At 44.4% G+C, this 15,547-nt stretch overlaps 1 protein-coding gene across 2 annotated transcripts in view; it reads right to left on the bottom strand.

The window, feature by feature from the left end:
• Positions 1-2,384: 2,384 nt before the first annotated feature.
• The window catches only part of LOC144781885 (galectin-4-like), a 297,786-nt gene continuing 284,623 nt past the window's right edge, over positions 2,385-15,547 (bottom strand). For both annotated transcript variants that reach the window (XM_078660936.1, XM_078660937.1), the window contains exons 9-11: positions 11,461-11,549; positions 5,366-5,531; positions 2,385-5,099 (exon numbers count right to left, since the gene is read on the bottom strand). In XM_078660936.1, the coding sequence (XP_078517062.1) occupies positions 4,956-5,099; positions 5,366-5,531; positions 11,461-11,549 (399 nt within the window). In that variant the 3' untranslated portion in view covers positions 2,385-4,955. The remainder of the gene's footprint in view (positions 5,100-5,365; positions 5,532-11,460; positions 11,550-15,547) is intronic.

Here is a 15,547-nt window from a genome sequence, read left to right as displayed (position 1 = left end):
TCATGTGATCACGGCTTTTACAAAAGTTGGTCAGAAAAACAAGAGCTTTGCGCGTAATCCGTAGTCGAGGATCATCGACACAAACGAGGTGATCGTCAATGGTAATAGAAACAGAAGCCAGACTATGCAAACTTTCTGTGCTACTAATTTAGTAGCTAGTGTAATAGGGACGCAAAAGGTTATTTATTTTTTTAATAGCGCTTTTAGAAAAAATATATGTTACAGTTATTTATAAGTCATAGGATTATAACAGTTGGCAAATCGAAGCGTGCTACTCTCTTTGTTAAGCAAGCGCGTGTGCGCGCTTCTCGCGTGGCGGGAGGGGAGAGAGGTGGGGCGCCTGCGCGATTCCCTTGCGGGAGCCAGCAGATAGGCTCCATAATTGATGACATATGGTGCCAGCTGCTCACTCCCGCTAGGCAATCGCCAAACGTGCATGTGTTGCCATTGAAGGCAATGGAACGCATGCATGTTTTTTGGGAAAAAGCCGTAGCGATTGCTACAGGTCTCTTTCCTTTGCAGCGTACGTGCGCTGCGTAGGCAAGACCTAAAAAGGACTTAAGCCGGACTATTGCACAGTCTTTGATCCCCTGCTTGCTCAACTGGTTGACCAAACATATATGGTTGACCATGTCGAAAGCTGCAGATAGGTCTCTATTTGAGATTCCTTAAATGCAATTCATGAAACTTTTAAAATATGCGAATTCGCAATTTCCTGCCGCTATTTACCATGAAGTCTGACTTCGTGGTAAATAGCGAAAACTTAGAAAAATGCACTTTAGTGCATTTTTCTAAGTGGTATGTTACACACACACATGTCCAAAGGACATGTGTGTGCGCAACATCAGGCTACATTTCCATTTCAGGGGTGCTACATGGTGTCCTTTGGACACCCCTGGCAACCTTGAAATCGCATCCTTATTTGCGATTAGCAAATTGCTAATCGCAAATAAGGAATAACTCCCCATTCATTCCTATGGGCCTGTAGGCCCATAGGAATGAATGGGAAGTTATTCCTTATTTGCGATTAGCAATTTGCTAATCGCAAATAAGGATGATGTAGGAATCGCAATATTTTTAGCTATTCCTACATGAATCCCGTTTTGCAAGTCCTTAATAGCGATTCCTTAATAATCGCTATTAAGGACTCGCAAAACGGGACTATGATGAATCTAGCTGTTAGACTTGTCGAGAGATCTGTAGTAACAGGCTGCTGCTGAATTGATCAAGTGTAACAAAGCTATCAAAAATGCCCTAAACCTTCTTGTGAAAGAAAATAGCCAGTGCATTACAGAAGTCTTTGTAGGGTGAGTTAGACGTAGCAACAGGGATGGTGGGTATTCATACGAAAAAGCTCCTTAGTAGAGTTTTTAGCTAACTCTTATATTTTTTGTGCTATAGTTTGATTTGGCAGTTAAAATTAGTGTTTTACATTTTTCTTTTATGTTATATTACTTCCTCCATATTCTCTCCTGTCTACAAGTGTTGTTTAGAAGCTTTTAGATCTGAATTGTACCACGGAGCCGAAGGATCGATTCTTTTTGATGCTTTGTGTTCCGTAGGAGCAAGGTAATCAGTGACTATTTGAATCCACTGTTCATATTCTCCAGAGGCTGTATCAGGATCGGCTGGGACGACCAGCTCAGAAACTGATAGGGCAGGGCCGGCTCTAGGCTCACGGAGGCCCTGAGCAGAGAGTGTAGGTAGGGGGTCCGAGGCCGCCAAATCCCTGCCAGGGGCCGCCACGCAAATATGTATCTAAGGATATATATTGGCGTTGCGGCCCCTGGGGTTTGGCGGCCCTGTGCAGGTGCACAGCTTGCATATGCCTTAGGCCGGCCCTGGATAGGGCACTCCTCATATCTGAGTCTTGAATTTTATGCCAGAGCCGAAAGGATTTGGTGTTTGGCATTTGAAGCACAGATACCATTGGAAAAGATTTTGATTGTAACTTTCACAGCTCTGTGATCGGACCAAGTTAAGTCGAAAGCCTTTAAAAATGTCACATTCAGGTTGTTAGTGAAAACTCTGTCCAAAATGTGCCGCGCTGAGTGGGTTGGGCTGCAGATGATTTGAGATAAACCAAACCCAGTCATGATGTCAATAGGATGCTCAGTGTCTTTGTCTACAGTGTTTTTTAAGTGAGAGTGAGATGAGCTATTAGTAAACGATTCAAGAGAATAAGAACAGACTAATTCAATGTGTTTTGAGGAGGAGAAGAGAGTAAACAGGCAGACCAAGAAGCAGTGAGTAACAAGAACCCAAGCAAGGAAACACAAGCTTCGGAGATTTGAGCAGCAAGAAATACACATCCTCAGGATACTAAATGTGCAGCACGTATAATTTTACCCTCACAATCCTTATTTAAATAAATTGCAAACATATGCATCTGAGTAATTTTTTTTATTAATGATCAGGGATCATACAAAATGTGGCGATTGGTTAATACAGCTGTATACATAAAGTCTTCACAGTCATTTATCATCTGTTGGACATTGCTGAGCCTACAAACCACTATACCATTTATTGTTATAAATCACAGGCTGGTTGTTATCTGAAGCCTTTCTGTCATTTTAATCCTTTAATTTGTCAAAATATTTATCATCTTAACCCAATTCTTGCCCATTGAAACACTGTATCCTCGTAGATATGTTCTATCTTTGAATTAGTATTCAATATAGTCATTGATTTTACACCGTTACCGTGGGCAAAGTTAACAGTGAAGCAAAACTGGAGGAAAACCACGTACATTTTTTTTGCTGCTTGCCTAAAATGAAGTGGAGCTGAACAGATTATGCTGATCGGCCATATTGGCGATTTTGCATAGGGAGAGAGGGATGAAAATAGAATTTCACAATTAGGCATTTTATGCATTTGGGAATGGTGCCTTCTGGGTTTGCTACAAACATATCCCATATTTATTAAAGACTGTGTGGGTGATTGCATGCCACAACACAGTATAGCGCTTAGCATGTGGGACTTAACAACTGTAAGGAAACAGGTGCTATCTTGTGCAACGCATGAGAGCTGGTGCAAAACTTGAGTAAATGTGGGCCATACTGCCATCTATTCCCTATTACATAATCTGTAAAAATAGTGCAAAAAAAGGGCAATTTTTCTTGCTGTGTGTCTTGTAGGGCCAATTGTTTGGAGTACAGCCTGTTCGTTCTATTCCATATTATGCAAGTAGCAAAACGGGTGGAACTGGATTTGCTAAATTTTTCCCTGGATGACAATTTAATGCTTCCCCCGAGTTTTAAAATGTAAAAGTTGCACCTTTACTTTAGATTATGCTCTACTTAATTATTTTTTAAAAAAATACACATTGAGAGAGTTTTTTTCTATTCCTTGAAGCAAGGTGCATCTGGCCTTCTGAAATTGCTATGTTTTATCTATCGCCTAATGTAAATGTGATTTACCAAACAAAAAACGTTATATTAATTATTGGGAAGGCAAGGTATTCAAGCTGTTCTTATTGGTAGGAGTCCACCGACCCGAAGCCTCCAGACTTTACAATCTCTTTCCTTATAAAAATGTAAACTTATTAATTTTTGGTGTACAGATCATTGCCATGCCACTGCAAATTACATGTACTGCCGAAGCTGTGCAATTGTTTCAGTCTGTGCTAATTTACACCATGGTATGGTTTAGCACTATTTTATATATTTGAAAGAGTGTGCTATGTAGCTCCATTTCTCTTGGCATTAGTCAGTACAGCAAAAAAGGCAGTGTTTGCATGTTGTCTAAAATATAATACGAACACTGATGTATGCTGCCGCATTACAGCACTTACTTCCTGAAAATAAATGAAACTAGAATATCACATTCTTAGAAAAATGCATTATGGTGCTAAAATGCACCTTGGTGCAAAATAGCACAGACCAACAAAATGTGCAACACAATTGCCAGTACAGAAACTGAATTCTAAATGCAGCCCACATACAGGTCTTTTTATAATGATCATGCCACAGAAAACCACCTTAAAGTGGGCAAGCCAGTTTACATAGGTTATCCCATAGCACAAAGCCGACGATTAATAGCCAGGTTTAAATATATAACATTAAAGAACAGAGTCCACATAGAATGTCTATGCCCGATTTACATAGCTCATATTAGGGCATCAAGAGTACACATATATCTGGCATGTCCATGTTACCCATGTAATAAGAGAACAATCCAGAAACCCAGCTAATTCTAGGATTCACTGTACTAAACTTGCTGTTTATATGTACATTTATTTGCATCAAGTAACACGTTTGAGTATCACTAAAGTTCCAACCAGGTGCCAAATAACTTGTGAACTTCTATAACATATCGTGTATTTGCAGAGCGCACGTTCCCCCAAGGGTATATCGGCGCTGAGTAACAGATTTTTATTGTTACCCAGCTCAATGGTACCTATGTGGCATTTCCCATACCTTCTTTCACTTATTACAACCTTAATAAATCAACTAAACGTAAGGATAGCTATTTGTTGATGGTTAACCAAGTTAGAGAAGAGTAGTGCGCAGAACAATGGGTGGCACGCTGAGTTGAGATTCAGGATTGCTTGCTAGGAAGTACAATGCTTGTGGGTGATGAATCCTATCGTGTGGAGATAAGATATTCTCTGGAAACATGGGAAGCCAGCTTCTTTGTGATTTGCAGAAGGATTTCACAGTTTTGATTTGATTGGGATGTTGTTCCATATTCTGGTAGCTCTCTAGATAAATCAGCCAAAGTCCAATAGATGGTTTTGGATAACTCTCAACATAGGTATAAACAAGTTGTGATGTGCAAAGAAAATAGCTGGAAATGTTTGTTAACACAAAATGCACCCTCTGTGCAATATACCCGGGTTCTATCACTGAAATGGAATAACCATAATGCCCAGTGGGATCATGAAAATTAAGGAAAAGGTAGTACGAGAAATAGAATCACACTATTCCCGAAAACTACTTTATTCTGGCAATGTGTTAGTACTGGACTAAAGACAATATCACATCTCCATCTATTTCAATTTGATTCACTTGTCTGGACTGGATCCGGTGACGGTACTCAAACACTGGTGTGCCATTCACCACCACCTTGTAGCCATGATTCTGGTTGAGGATCTCCATCTATAAGAAAGCAGGGATTAAGACATATGAAATATCTGGCCAGCTCAGGAAACAATGTAACACAAAATGTTAGAATAGAGCACATTTGTACAAATTTTAAATGATTGCCGCTGAAAAGGAAAATCTTGCATTTTTATGTGTGTGGGCCAAGTGTGCATTTTTGGGTTTATTAAGTTATGAACCATGCTTGCTCCCATTGACCAATGGCCCCTGTATCACTTACTCACACACACTTAAAAATAAAATAGGTGAAACACAAATCTTACTTGGAAGGGTTGTCCAGGGGACAATGGCATAAAGGCGATCTGCCTCTCCTCTGAGCCCCAGCTCCCGTTAGTCAGAGTGTTGCGCACAAAGGCCCCTTCCCTGAAGCGGGGGTTGACGTGCATCATGATGTTGTTCGACTGAGTGTTTTTCAGATTGACAGTAAATCTAAATAGGAAAAAAGGCAATTCTTAGCACTGTTCAGACGATGGCACACACCAATGTTGGTGCATCAATTTCCTTAAAGTTCTTACTGATAGACCAATGATACCTAACCATAGGCCGACATCAGAATTTTTTTGTCTCCAAGAGAGGTTGAACATAGTGCTGGGAATATAGATGGCGAAAGAGGAAAGCAGGGGGGTGTTACTGGAGGAAGAGGCGTATTATAGTTTGGGAACTTGAAGCGGTAAACGATCCAGTTCATAGGAGCCAAAAGAGGAAGTGTCACATACATGAACAGGAAAGTAAATGACTGCAAAATAAAAGAACATTCGAGAATAGGGGGGTCAATGGGTCATAGAGGAATGGATGCAACCCTTCATGGGAATGAATGATGTAAAAGGGATGAATGCAAGGGTGGATGGGGGCCAAGAAAGCATGGACAGCTGAAAGGGGGAAGAAGAGGCATCTGAAGGCACACAGGTCATGCCACGTGCTTCATTCAGCACTTAATGCAATCAGATCGCCTTTAGTTCAAAATCCACTGCGAAAATGACATGTGGGAGTGCCAGTTTTGTGCTGATCAGTACATGTAATAACTCAGGGATGGCATATTATGTAAGATGTTTCGCTTTTGTTCATTGCGTCTTGGTTCATTTTGAGAATTCAGGTTTACCTTAGCCACAACCTGCGGAAATGCTATTACTGGACTGGTTCTATTCACTGCTGTGAATGATTTCCTGTTTCTTCTTCATCTAGTTTTTTGTTGCCTAGGACCACCCCTGATTTTGCTTAAACAACGTTAGTGAATATCCTTTTCTTTTCTCTGTTATCTTTTTCACATTTACAGCTTGACATCTTACATTTAACTATCTTGTTAGCATTTGCAGATGTGTTATGGAAATATGTGCGAGCTGCAGTAAACAGATTATTTGTTGTTGGCATTTTCCTCAAGCCTAATTATGGGTCAACGCATTTTTTTTTTATTAAGGATAAAATAAACGCATTCAAGTCAGCGAAAATCATTTGCACACATGTCACGGGGTTAAATTAAACTGCATAGGGGGAAACGGGTTTATCATTTATGTCATGACATCTGAAATGTTCCCATCACGCCGGATTTTTGCCAATACAACTGGTTCAGCTGCCCCACGTCCTGGCAAGCAGATATTCCATTCCATGAAGTTAAATTGTTTCTAGCTATCACTGTCCGTCTCTAAAGAAGGCCTTTCCCTGTTTGCAAATGGGCCGATTTTGATAATTGGTCTGTTTGCGAACGGGAAAAGGGCTTGATATATAGTCCCCTCTGTCATCTTGGCAAAGCTAAGTGCACCTTGCTGTCAAGTACGGAAAGTGGCAAAGATAAAGGTCTCTTCATTAGGTACCAAATTAACACCTTCAATGCTACAGGGTATTTTGCATGTCCTGTAGCAGTTTGCCTTCACCAGCCAGTCGTCGAGGTAGGGGTACACGTGTATCCCCTTTCTCCTTAGGTCTGCGGCCACTGCCGCGAGACATTTGGTAAACACCCTTGGTGCGGACTTTAGGCCGAAAGCTAGGGTCGTGAATTGGTAGTGATCCTTGTTTACTGTGAACCTTAGCATGTGCTTGTGCTGCCTGTTCATGGGGATGTGCAGGTATGCATCTTTGAGGTCTATGGTGGACAAGAAGTCCCCTGCTTTTATCTGAGGAATGACCTCTTGTAGGGACGTCATTTTGAATTTTTGGGTTTTGACGTATTTGTTTAGGAACCGTAGGTCCAGGATGGGTCTTAGGCTTTCGTCCACCTTTGGCACTAGGAAGTAGTTTGAGTACACTCCCATGTTCCGTTCTTTGAAGGGGACCCGTTCTATGGCCGCTTTGAGGAGGAGTTCTTGGGCTTCCTCTTGCAGTAGTTGCAGCTCTCTTCCTGAGTGCTGTCTTTTCTTTGGTTTCCTGTTTGTTGGCCTTTTTTCCAACTCTATGCAGTACCCGAACTGCATAATATTGAGTATCCACTTGTCTGTTGTTATTTTTCTCCACTCCTGGAGAAAAAATCTCAATCTTCCTCCTACCGGCGTTGCATGTTCCTTTGTGTCTTGTCCGTGTAGCCCTCTCCTCTTTGTTTTTCCGTGCTCCTCACCGGAGGGTGTGGGTGGTGGAGCACCTTCTCTCGTGTGAAGTCACTTAGAGGGGGGTTGTTCACCGCCTCTCCTTCTCTGGCCCCGTCCATTTCCTCTCGACCGAAAGGACTGGCCCCTGCCTTGGTAGTTCCAGTTTTGTCTCTGCTGGCCCTGGTGGCCTTGGTTGTCACTCTGTTGCCCCTGGTGGAAACTCTGGTGAGAATCTCCTCGCTGGCTTCCACCTCTGCCGTTCGGCCTCCGTGAAGGAGTGCCCCTTCTCATCCCTCTGAACTGCAGGGCTCCCATGGACCTTGCCGTCTCGTTGTCCTTCTTCAGTTGGGTGAGCTTATCATCAACTGGGGCTCCGAACAGTGTTTCACCGTTGAAGGGTGTGTTCAGGATGTTGTTCTGGACCTCAGCCTTGAATCCTGAGATCCTGAGCCAGGCTTGCCTTCTTTCTGTGATGCCTATAGCCATCAGTCTGCTGGATGTTTCTGCCCCATCCAAGGCTGTCTTCAGGCATGAATTGGCGATGCTCTTCCCTTCCTCCACCAGGTGTGCTGCCCTCTCACGGTATTGTTCCGGGAGGTGCTTGAGCAACTGTCCCATCTCATCCCAGTGTTGGTATTGATGCCTATTCAGGAGGGCGTTGGAATTCGCCATCCGCCAGTGCGTTGCAGCGTTCCTCTCAATCTTCCTGCCAGTCAGATCCATCCTCCTGCTTTCTTTGTCAGGAGGGGGTCCGGACGTTGTTGGGACGTTTGCCCTTTTTCTGGCCGTTGCAGCGATGATAGAATCTGCTGTGACGGATCCCTTGATGTAAGCTGGGTCTTGGGAGGAGAATTTGTATTTCTTCTCGGTCCTCGGCGTTACAGATCTGCATGTAGCCGGGTCCTTGAAGGCCTCCTTTCCCTGGTCTGTGATACTCTTGAGCATGTGCAGGAACTGGCTCCTTGTCTGTATGGGGAGCAATGTCTCGAGCAGGAAGTCTGCTTTTGGCTTCTCCTCTTCCAGCTTAATTCCATAAGCTGTTGCCGCCTTTCTTACCACCTCATTGTATGCCCCAATGTCATCCGGTGGCGAAGGCCTCGAGGGGTATGTTTCCACAGCCTCCTCTGGGTTTTCGGCCTCGATGTCCTGCCATTCCTGGTCTTGGGCCATCGAGGAACCTGAACCGTAGCTTGACTGCTGTTCCCCGTAATCCCCTTCTGTGTAGTAGAGGTCCTCCTCCTCTTCGTGCTCCGAAGGTTCCGGAGTTTTCGGCGGCTCTTCGACGTCGAACTCCTCAAGCTCCTGTACCTCAGCGACGGTCGGTGCCGGCTTCGGGGGAATCTTGTAACTTTTCATTTTTTCATCAAAGTCCTTCTTTCTCTGAAGGATGTTCTCCATTTCGGCCTCGAGCCTTCTCTTCTTTCTCTACATTTCTGCGGCCTGTTCGTCGTCGAGCGTTTCGGCCGCTCTTTTCGGCGTCGTCGTCGACGTCGAAGCTTTCTTCGGCTCTTTTTCTTTCGACGTCGAAGTCGAAGGCCCTTTTTCGGGGGCTTGCTTCGATGACCTTTGCTTTTCGCTGGTCTTGTGCCTCCGGGAGTCCTTCTCGGAGGATCCGCTGGGCTCTTTTTCGGAGGATGCAGCTTCGGTCGTCGATTTGCTCGGCGCCGGTGCTCGTTTCGAGGCTCTGTGCTCTGACTTTCGAGAGTCTGCCTCATGTTTTCGAGGCCCTGTGGGAGTTTTCGGGGTCGTAGACTCTCCTACCTTATCAGGCGTATTCTTATCGGTCTCAGCGACCGTGAAGTCATCTGGTCCTTCGGCGATGTTGTCCTCATCGTCAGTGGAGAGGTCAAGTTCGTAAAGCGTTGGCGCTTGGCCCTTGTCCTGCATCGTGTGGTGAGCCGTCCTCTGTCTTTCTCGAATTCGGAGTGTCTTCGGCTTGAAGACGGAGCAGGCGTTGCAGTCCCTGCTCTCGTGGTCTATTGGCAGGCAGAGGTTGCAGACTGGGTGCTGGTCCTTCTGTGCGAACTTGTGGTGGCAGTTCTTGCAAGGGCGTCTTGTACATCCCTGCGCTCAGGGGGCCCCCTGTGTGCGCATTCCTCCGAGGACGTCGAAGATTTCGAAGTTTTCTCCTTTCTTCGTCGTCTCAGTCCTAAAGGTCTTCTTCTCTCGATGTTCTCAGGTCTTTACAGTTGAAGATTTGCTGTATTTTATCCTTTTTCCTCCAAAAACTTCTGGAGCTTCACGCGACGATCCAGACCCAACGGCGGAAAAAAGAATCTGAAGATGGCGCCCAAGGGTGGTAGCTTCCGCCGGAAGCACGTCGACGTCACCGAAGGTACACCAAATGGTGGGACGTCGACGCCCACCTGGGCTACAAAAAAAACCCCCAAAAAACAGAAAAAAGACTACGATTCCGGACCCAACCACCAGATTGCGGAATATGCACAGCATAGTGAATCCAGAAAGATTCACGCTGCAAAACGGGTTTATCATTTATGTCATGACATCTGAAATGTTCCCATCACGCTGGATTTTTGCCAATACAACTGGTTCAGCTGCCCCACGTCCTGGCAAGCAGATATTCCATTCCATGAAGTTAAATTGTTTCTAGCTATCACTGTCCGTCTCTAAAGAAGGCCTTTCCCTGTTTGCAAATGGGCCGATTTTGATAATTGGTCTGTTTGCGAACGGGAAAAGGGCTTGATATATAGTCCCCTCTGTCATCTTGGCAAAGCTAAGTGCACCTTGCTGTCAAGTACGGAAAGTGGCAAAGATAAAGGTCTCTTCATTAGGTACCAAATTAACACCTTCAATGCTACAGGGTATTTTTCTCCGGTGCTGAATACTCGTTTTTCCCATTGTTCATGACAAGGTCAGCTCGTCATAAGCACAGCTCCACTGGTACTGCATGACGAGTTGACCTTGTCATTAGCATAGAAGGGGTTAAGAGTCAACATTTGGGTCAAACAGTTAAAAATTGCATGCTATAGCTGTGCAGCTGTGAGCAAGTAACACACGTGAATTCTATCTATCCTTGACACCTACGACAATCTACTCAACCAATGCCTAATTTAGAAAATGTTATCAGCGGTATGATAAGAGACACACGGCAGTTTGAACTCTTAAATTTGGAGGCCACTGGGAAGAAGTGATCTTTAAAGATTGAGTGATAAAAATATGTAAACTCATTTGGGAGGGGGTCCCAGTGACCAACTCATGCAGCGAGATAGTCCAGTCCTTCTGATCACTGAGATATTTGAGTGTAGAGCAGAAATTGAAGGGATTGTTGTGGGACCAAGCAAAATTTGTCGCAAAATGGGCGTCTGTGTAGTGATGGCTTTATCACATAAACATGCTTGTTTAGGAAGATTATGAGGAACCTAATATCTGGTGTAACAAACTCAGTGTGAAGGGTTTGAATTTTGTTCTTTTGAACAACTGACATAATTATGTAATGAAGTGCTTTTCCAGGTGGTACAGCTTATGTTTATGTTTTATTTTTATGAAATTTGTAATGCACACAGCTACTTAAAGAGTGGCCCGGCTCGAACCTGGTGGGGGAAAGCTGGAAAGGGCTACTAGATAAAAATACACGTCTTTAGCCTTTTCCTATTAAGAGAGATGGCAAGGAGTAAGGGATGGTACTGCCTCCCTTGAAGAAGTTAACACTTGGATGTGCATGTCAGCTGTTCCATGTGAATGAGAATAGGAGGACCTCTGAGGTCTGATCTCATGATTTTGCATCAGAAAATCTTTTCTAGTTGTGATCCTCATTACTAACTACCATTAGAAGAGACAGATCTGTCGCATCCTACTTATCTTAAGTTACATATAGAGGGTACCTGTCAGCATTGTGCTTCACACTTCCTACAATCAGTATCCGATGATCTTTGCGAAAGTTCCCAACAATGGCCGCATGGAAGGGTACACTCTGCAAAACAAACAATTAACATGACTGAACAAACGAAAAGTAGGCAAATTCTCATGAAATCACACTCCGGTATCTCTAACACATAAACTGAGGTCACAGAAGATCCACAATACATTGCTCAACAGTTAGAAACTACTATAGCGCAGAGGTGGACATTGCAATTACCAATCAATGACATCTTGAATTGAAAATTGACCTGGGCTCTTTCTAGAAAAATGCATAGACTGCGGGGCAGTTAATTCAAAAAGGGCAAATCTATTTATTTTCTTGTGCTGTTGATCTACAATGATAATTTTAAAATTAAATAATTACATATATGTAAATGTAACACAGTGTTGGGTTTGCGTTATGAAAACCAGTTTTGGACTGGCCCGCAGCACTTCCAGATGCTCCAGGTTGAAAGAGCCAGTTCCTTTTGGAGCAGGTTCAAGACTGATTTGCATATGGCTGGGTCCAAACTGAAATGTCATGGTGGGCAAAAGTGTGATGGGTTGGAATTTTGCCCAGAGCGATTGCCAGTGGTTAGATCTAATACACGCATTTCTCCCATCATCTTTAGTGTGTTTGGCTCTGTTTGTTTGAAGACATGATTCCTCAGTATTTGAGTTTAGCAATTGTTCCCATTATACATCATTTTCGCCTTCACCATAATCAGTGGCCAACTCCTTATACCCCAGGTCTTGCATTGTTGGCAAGCTAAGACATTCCATGCTCGAATCAGATCTTTACACATCCGCGGCCCGTGCAGGTAAAAGTGGTGGGGCAGTGGGGCCTGGTGGGGGGAGGATTTTGTGAGACAACCACAAGGGAAAAATTATTTATTTTATTTTCCCTCAGCGTCGTCTCTCGAAGAGCCTGCAAACAACTGGCTTGTTAGGAAAGGAGACCAGGCTTCCCCTAACCTCAACTATTAGGGCTAAACACAAACTTCACATACGACTTTTACAAGCTGAGAAGGCCAGTGAATCAATTATAATTCAGCTTTCCCATCCTGTTCTACGAATATAACACATGAGAGTGTTTTCGTTGAACCAATTCTTCCAGATGAAGTGCCCTTAAAGTTTTAATCAATACTTTCCCTATACTTTCCCTAATAAGCTAAACGTCATCTTGAAGCCTTTCCTATACATGTAGCATTGTAAGTTATCCAAGCAAGTTGTAATCTGTCCTTGGTATGCCACCTGACCATATGAAAGGACGGGTATCAGCCTAGACCACGCAACCATCAGTAATGCTTCTGCTAAAAAACAGTGGGAATCTGATACGCAAACGCTAAAAGGTAAATGCATTTTCCATACTGTTTCTTTCAAAAATCATGATTTTGGATTTAGTGACATTGACAATAAAGCAGTTATGCCCCTTATATTCATCTAAATTTAGCAGTGCCCTTGGCAAAAACTCCTGGTTGGATAAAAAAAAAGCTTATCAGCATATTGCAATAAATGCACAACTGCAGCCCAGCTGGGGTAGAACTGATCTAACAGGGGGCAGAGCAATCCTTAATTCAGCTATGTAGAAGCTTTTTAACAAACACGCCTCTGCTTTGCTCCATTGTTGGTAAATATGTGTTCCAAAAGGTGAGAGCCCTGCCCCAGTCAGTAGCGACTGCTACCGATGAGGGTGGTGCGGTGGGAGGAGGTAAGAAAAAAGCACTAACCTGGGTACGGCTGGACGCCGCCTCTCCTCCATCCTCTTCATCTTGTTCCTGTCTTGAGTCCTGGTAGCAGGAAGCATCTGAGCTCCCAGGTTCCCCTAAGCCAATCACAATGCTGCTGTCACCATGACAGAAGTGTGGTGATTGGTCTGAGCGCTGTGGTTTGTTTCAAATTCTGTTTATTGATTTTTTTAGGATGATGCAGAGAATGCAACAGATACACAACATATGGTACATTATGCCCAGAGTTACACAAATCGAAAGGACGTTACAGTTTGTGGACTAGTTCAGCGGGAGCGCAGTGGTTTGGCGCTCAGATGGGGACTGGGAGCCTGTCCCTGTTCCCCACCAGGCTGTGCATTACAGCCTGGTGGGAAACATGCAAAGTGCGCATGACTATTTGGCCGGCCCAAGACGGCCGGCCAAACCTCTTCTCTGGCCAGCCACACTTGCCCTGCATGAAACTGAGCCACTGGAGTAGGAAAAATAAAATGATAACAACATTACGTTATTATCATTTTATTTTTCCTTTTGAACTGCTCGGAGAGCAGTGGGGCGATGCTCCTCTGCCTGAGCCGAGAAGCAGCTCCTCGCCCCAGTTTAACCTGAACCCATATTTTATCATACACCGATTGGATGGCTATAAATATTGTGATTGAGCTCCCCTACGTTGTTAATGTATGGCATAGAATCCCTAAATCCACACCATCAGAGGTGGCAAGAAAATCCATAAAAGAAGTAAATAAGTGAGCCTCCAGGTTGTGGATACTCTGGTGGATTAGAAAAAACAGGTTAGTATATTTACAAGGGCACTTTATTTCCCTTTAAAGCCAGTCTGCACCGCTGCGCCTCCACCACGCTGGGCTCCGGCCGGATGCTTCCTGACACCGCTGCAACCACCCACAAGTCGTTTTTCATCAAATGGTATGGCTTTGCTCCGTAATCATGCGCTACTGGGAATCAGTGACAGGGGAGCTTACTGAGGTTCTGGGCTGGGAGGTCCACCTCAACCCAATGAATGTGCTTCAGGGTATCACGAAGGGAATGGATGGCTCCAGAGCTGAAAAACTCTTTCTCAACACGGCATTGATGGGTGCTAAAAGGGCCACTGCGGCCAACTGGCTGAACTCGGCTGCTCCCACCATGGCACGTTGGCACAGGGGGGTGGTTTTGTGCGCTGCACAGGAACAGCCCCTGTATGAGGCCAGAGGATGCCCGAATAAGTTTCGCAGAATGTGGTGCAAATGGGTCGGGTGATAGAGGATTGATACTTTCACTGCACAACCAAGGACTGGGATGGGTGCAGCAATGTCTTCTCCTTGCCTAGAGGATTGATACTTTCACTGCACAACCAAGGACTGGGATGGGTGCAGCGATGTCTTCTCCTTGCCTATCAACTCATGTACATTGGTGTACTACTATCTCATTTTTGCTTTGCACTGATAACTGTACTCACTGCTGGTATTGTTCTCTCTTGTTGGTCTCTCACAAAATCAATAAAATTGGTTATAAAAAAAAATAAAGGCAGTCTGATCGAATGGCAACATTGATTTGCCAGTAATCCAGAACTCCAGTTTATTAAGCAGTAGCCTTGTAAAAACACCAACATCAACGCCAAGAAGGATGAGAATCACCTTTCTTCAGCAGGGAACGTAAATTGTACCTCCCCAATTGACAGGGATATTGACATAGATAAAAAAGGGCAAGAACCACTCAAGCCAATATGTCAAGACAGATTTGAACTTGGCTGGAGGCAGGCTGTTGTGCCCAAGCACCCTATTGGCTCTAATGCAGCTAAGTACATTTGTCACAGTTAAATGGCGTACTTCTATAATACAGTCTGTTGCTGCATCAGCAATACAATCCATCAAAAGTTGATGCAATTGTTGGTACATGTGCCCATTGAGTGACTCAAGGTCAAACACAGGCATTCAGTAATTCACAATCTCTGGCACTCTTTCCAAACTCTTGCCCTCATTTGTCCACACAGAACCATGCTGGAATTCAATACTCTAAATTTAAGAACAGCACTTTCTGTGAGAGCAGGCCATGTATTTCTCTTTCTTTGAGGTAACACAAATATATCTCCAAAGCTTCAGGGGGTCTAAACAGAAGCTTACCGGCTCCAGGAGGTGTCGCGGAAACGCTGCTCAGACGCTGCTCGCACTGCCTTTGCCACACAGCGCTGCTGGGTCCCTGACGTTGTGGTCGCCCCCGCCGCCGTGCAGCGCCATCGCACGGCCGCGGACCACAACTCCCAGCGAGCCCTGCAACATCCTCCGCCCACTTCCTGCACAAGCGCCAGGAGGCGCTACTAAAGGCGGCAGCTCCCTCCGCGTCGCGG

The sequence above is a fragment of the Lissotriton helveticus genome, chromosome 9 (genome assembly GCF_964261635.1).
Source record: "Lissotriton helveticus chromosome 9, aLisHel1.1, whole genome shotgun sequence".
Classification (NCBI taxonomy): domain Eukaryota; kingdom Metazoa; phylum Chordata; class Amphibia; order Caudata; family Salamandridae; genus Lissotriton; species Lissotriton helveticus.
The sequence above is the reverse complement of the archived record's forward strand: the minus strand, read 5'-3'. Positions and strand labels throughout refer to the sequence as shown.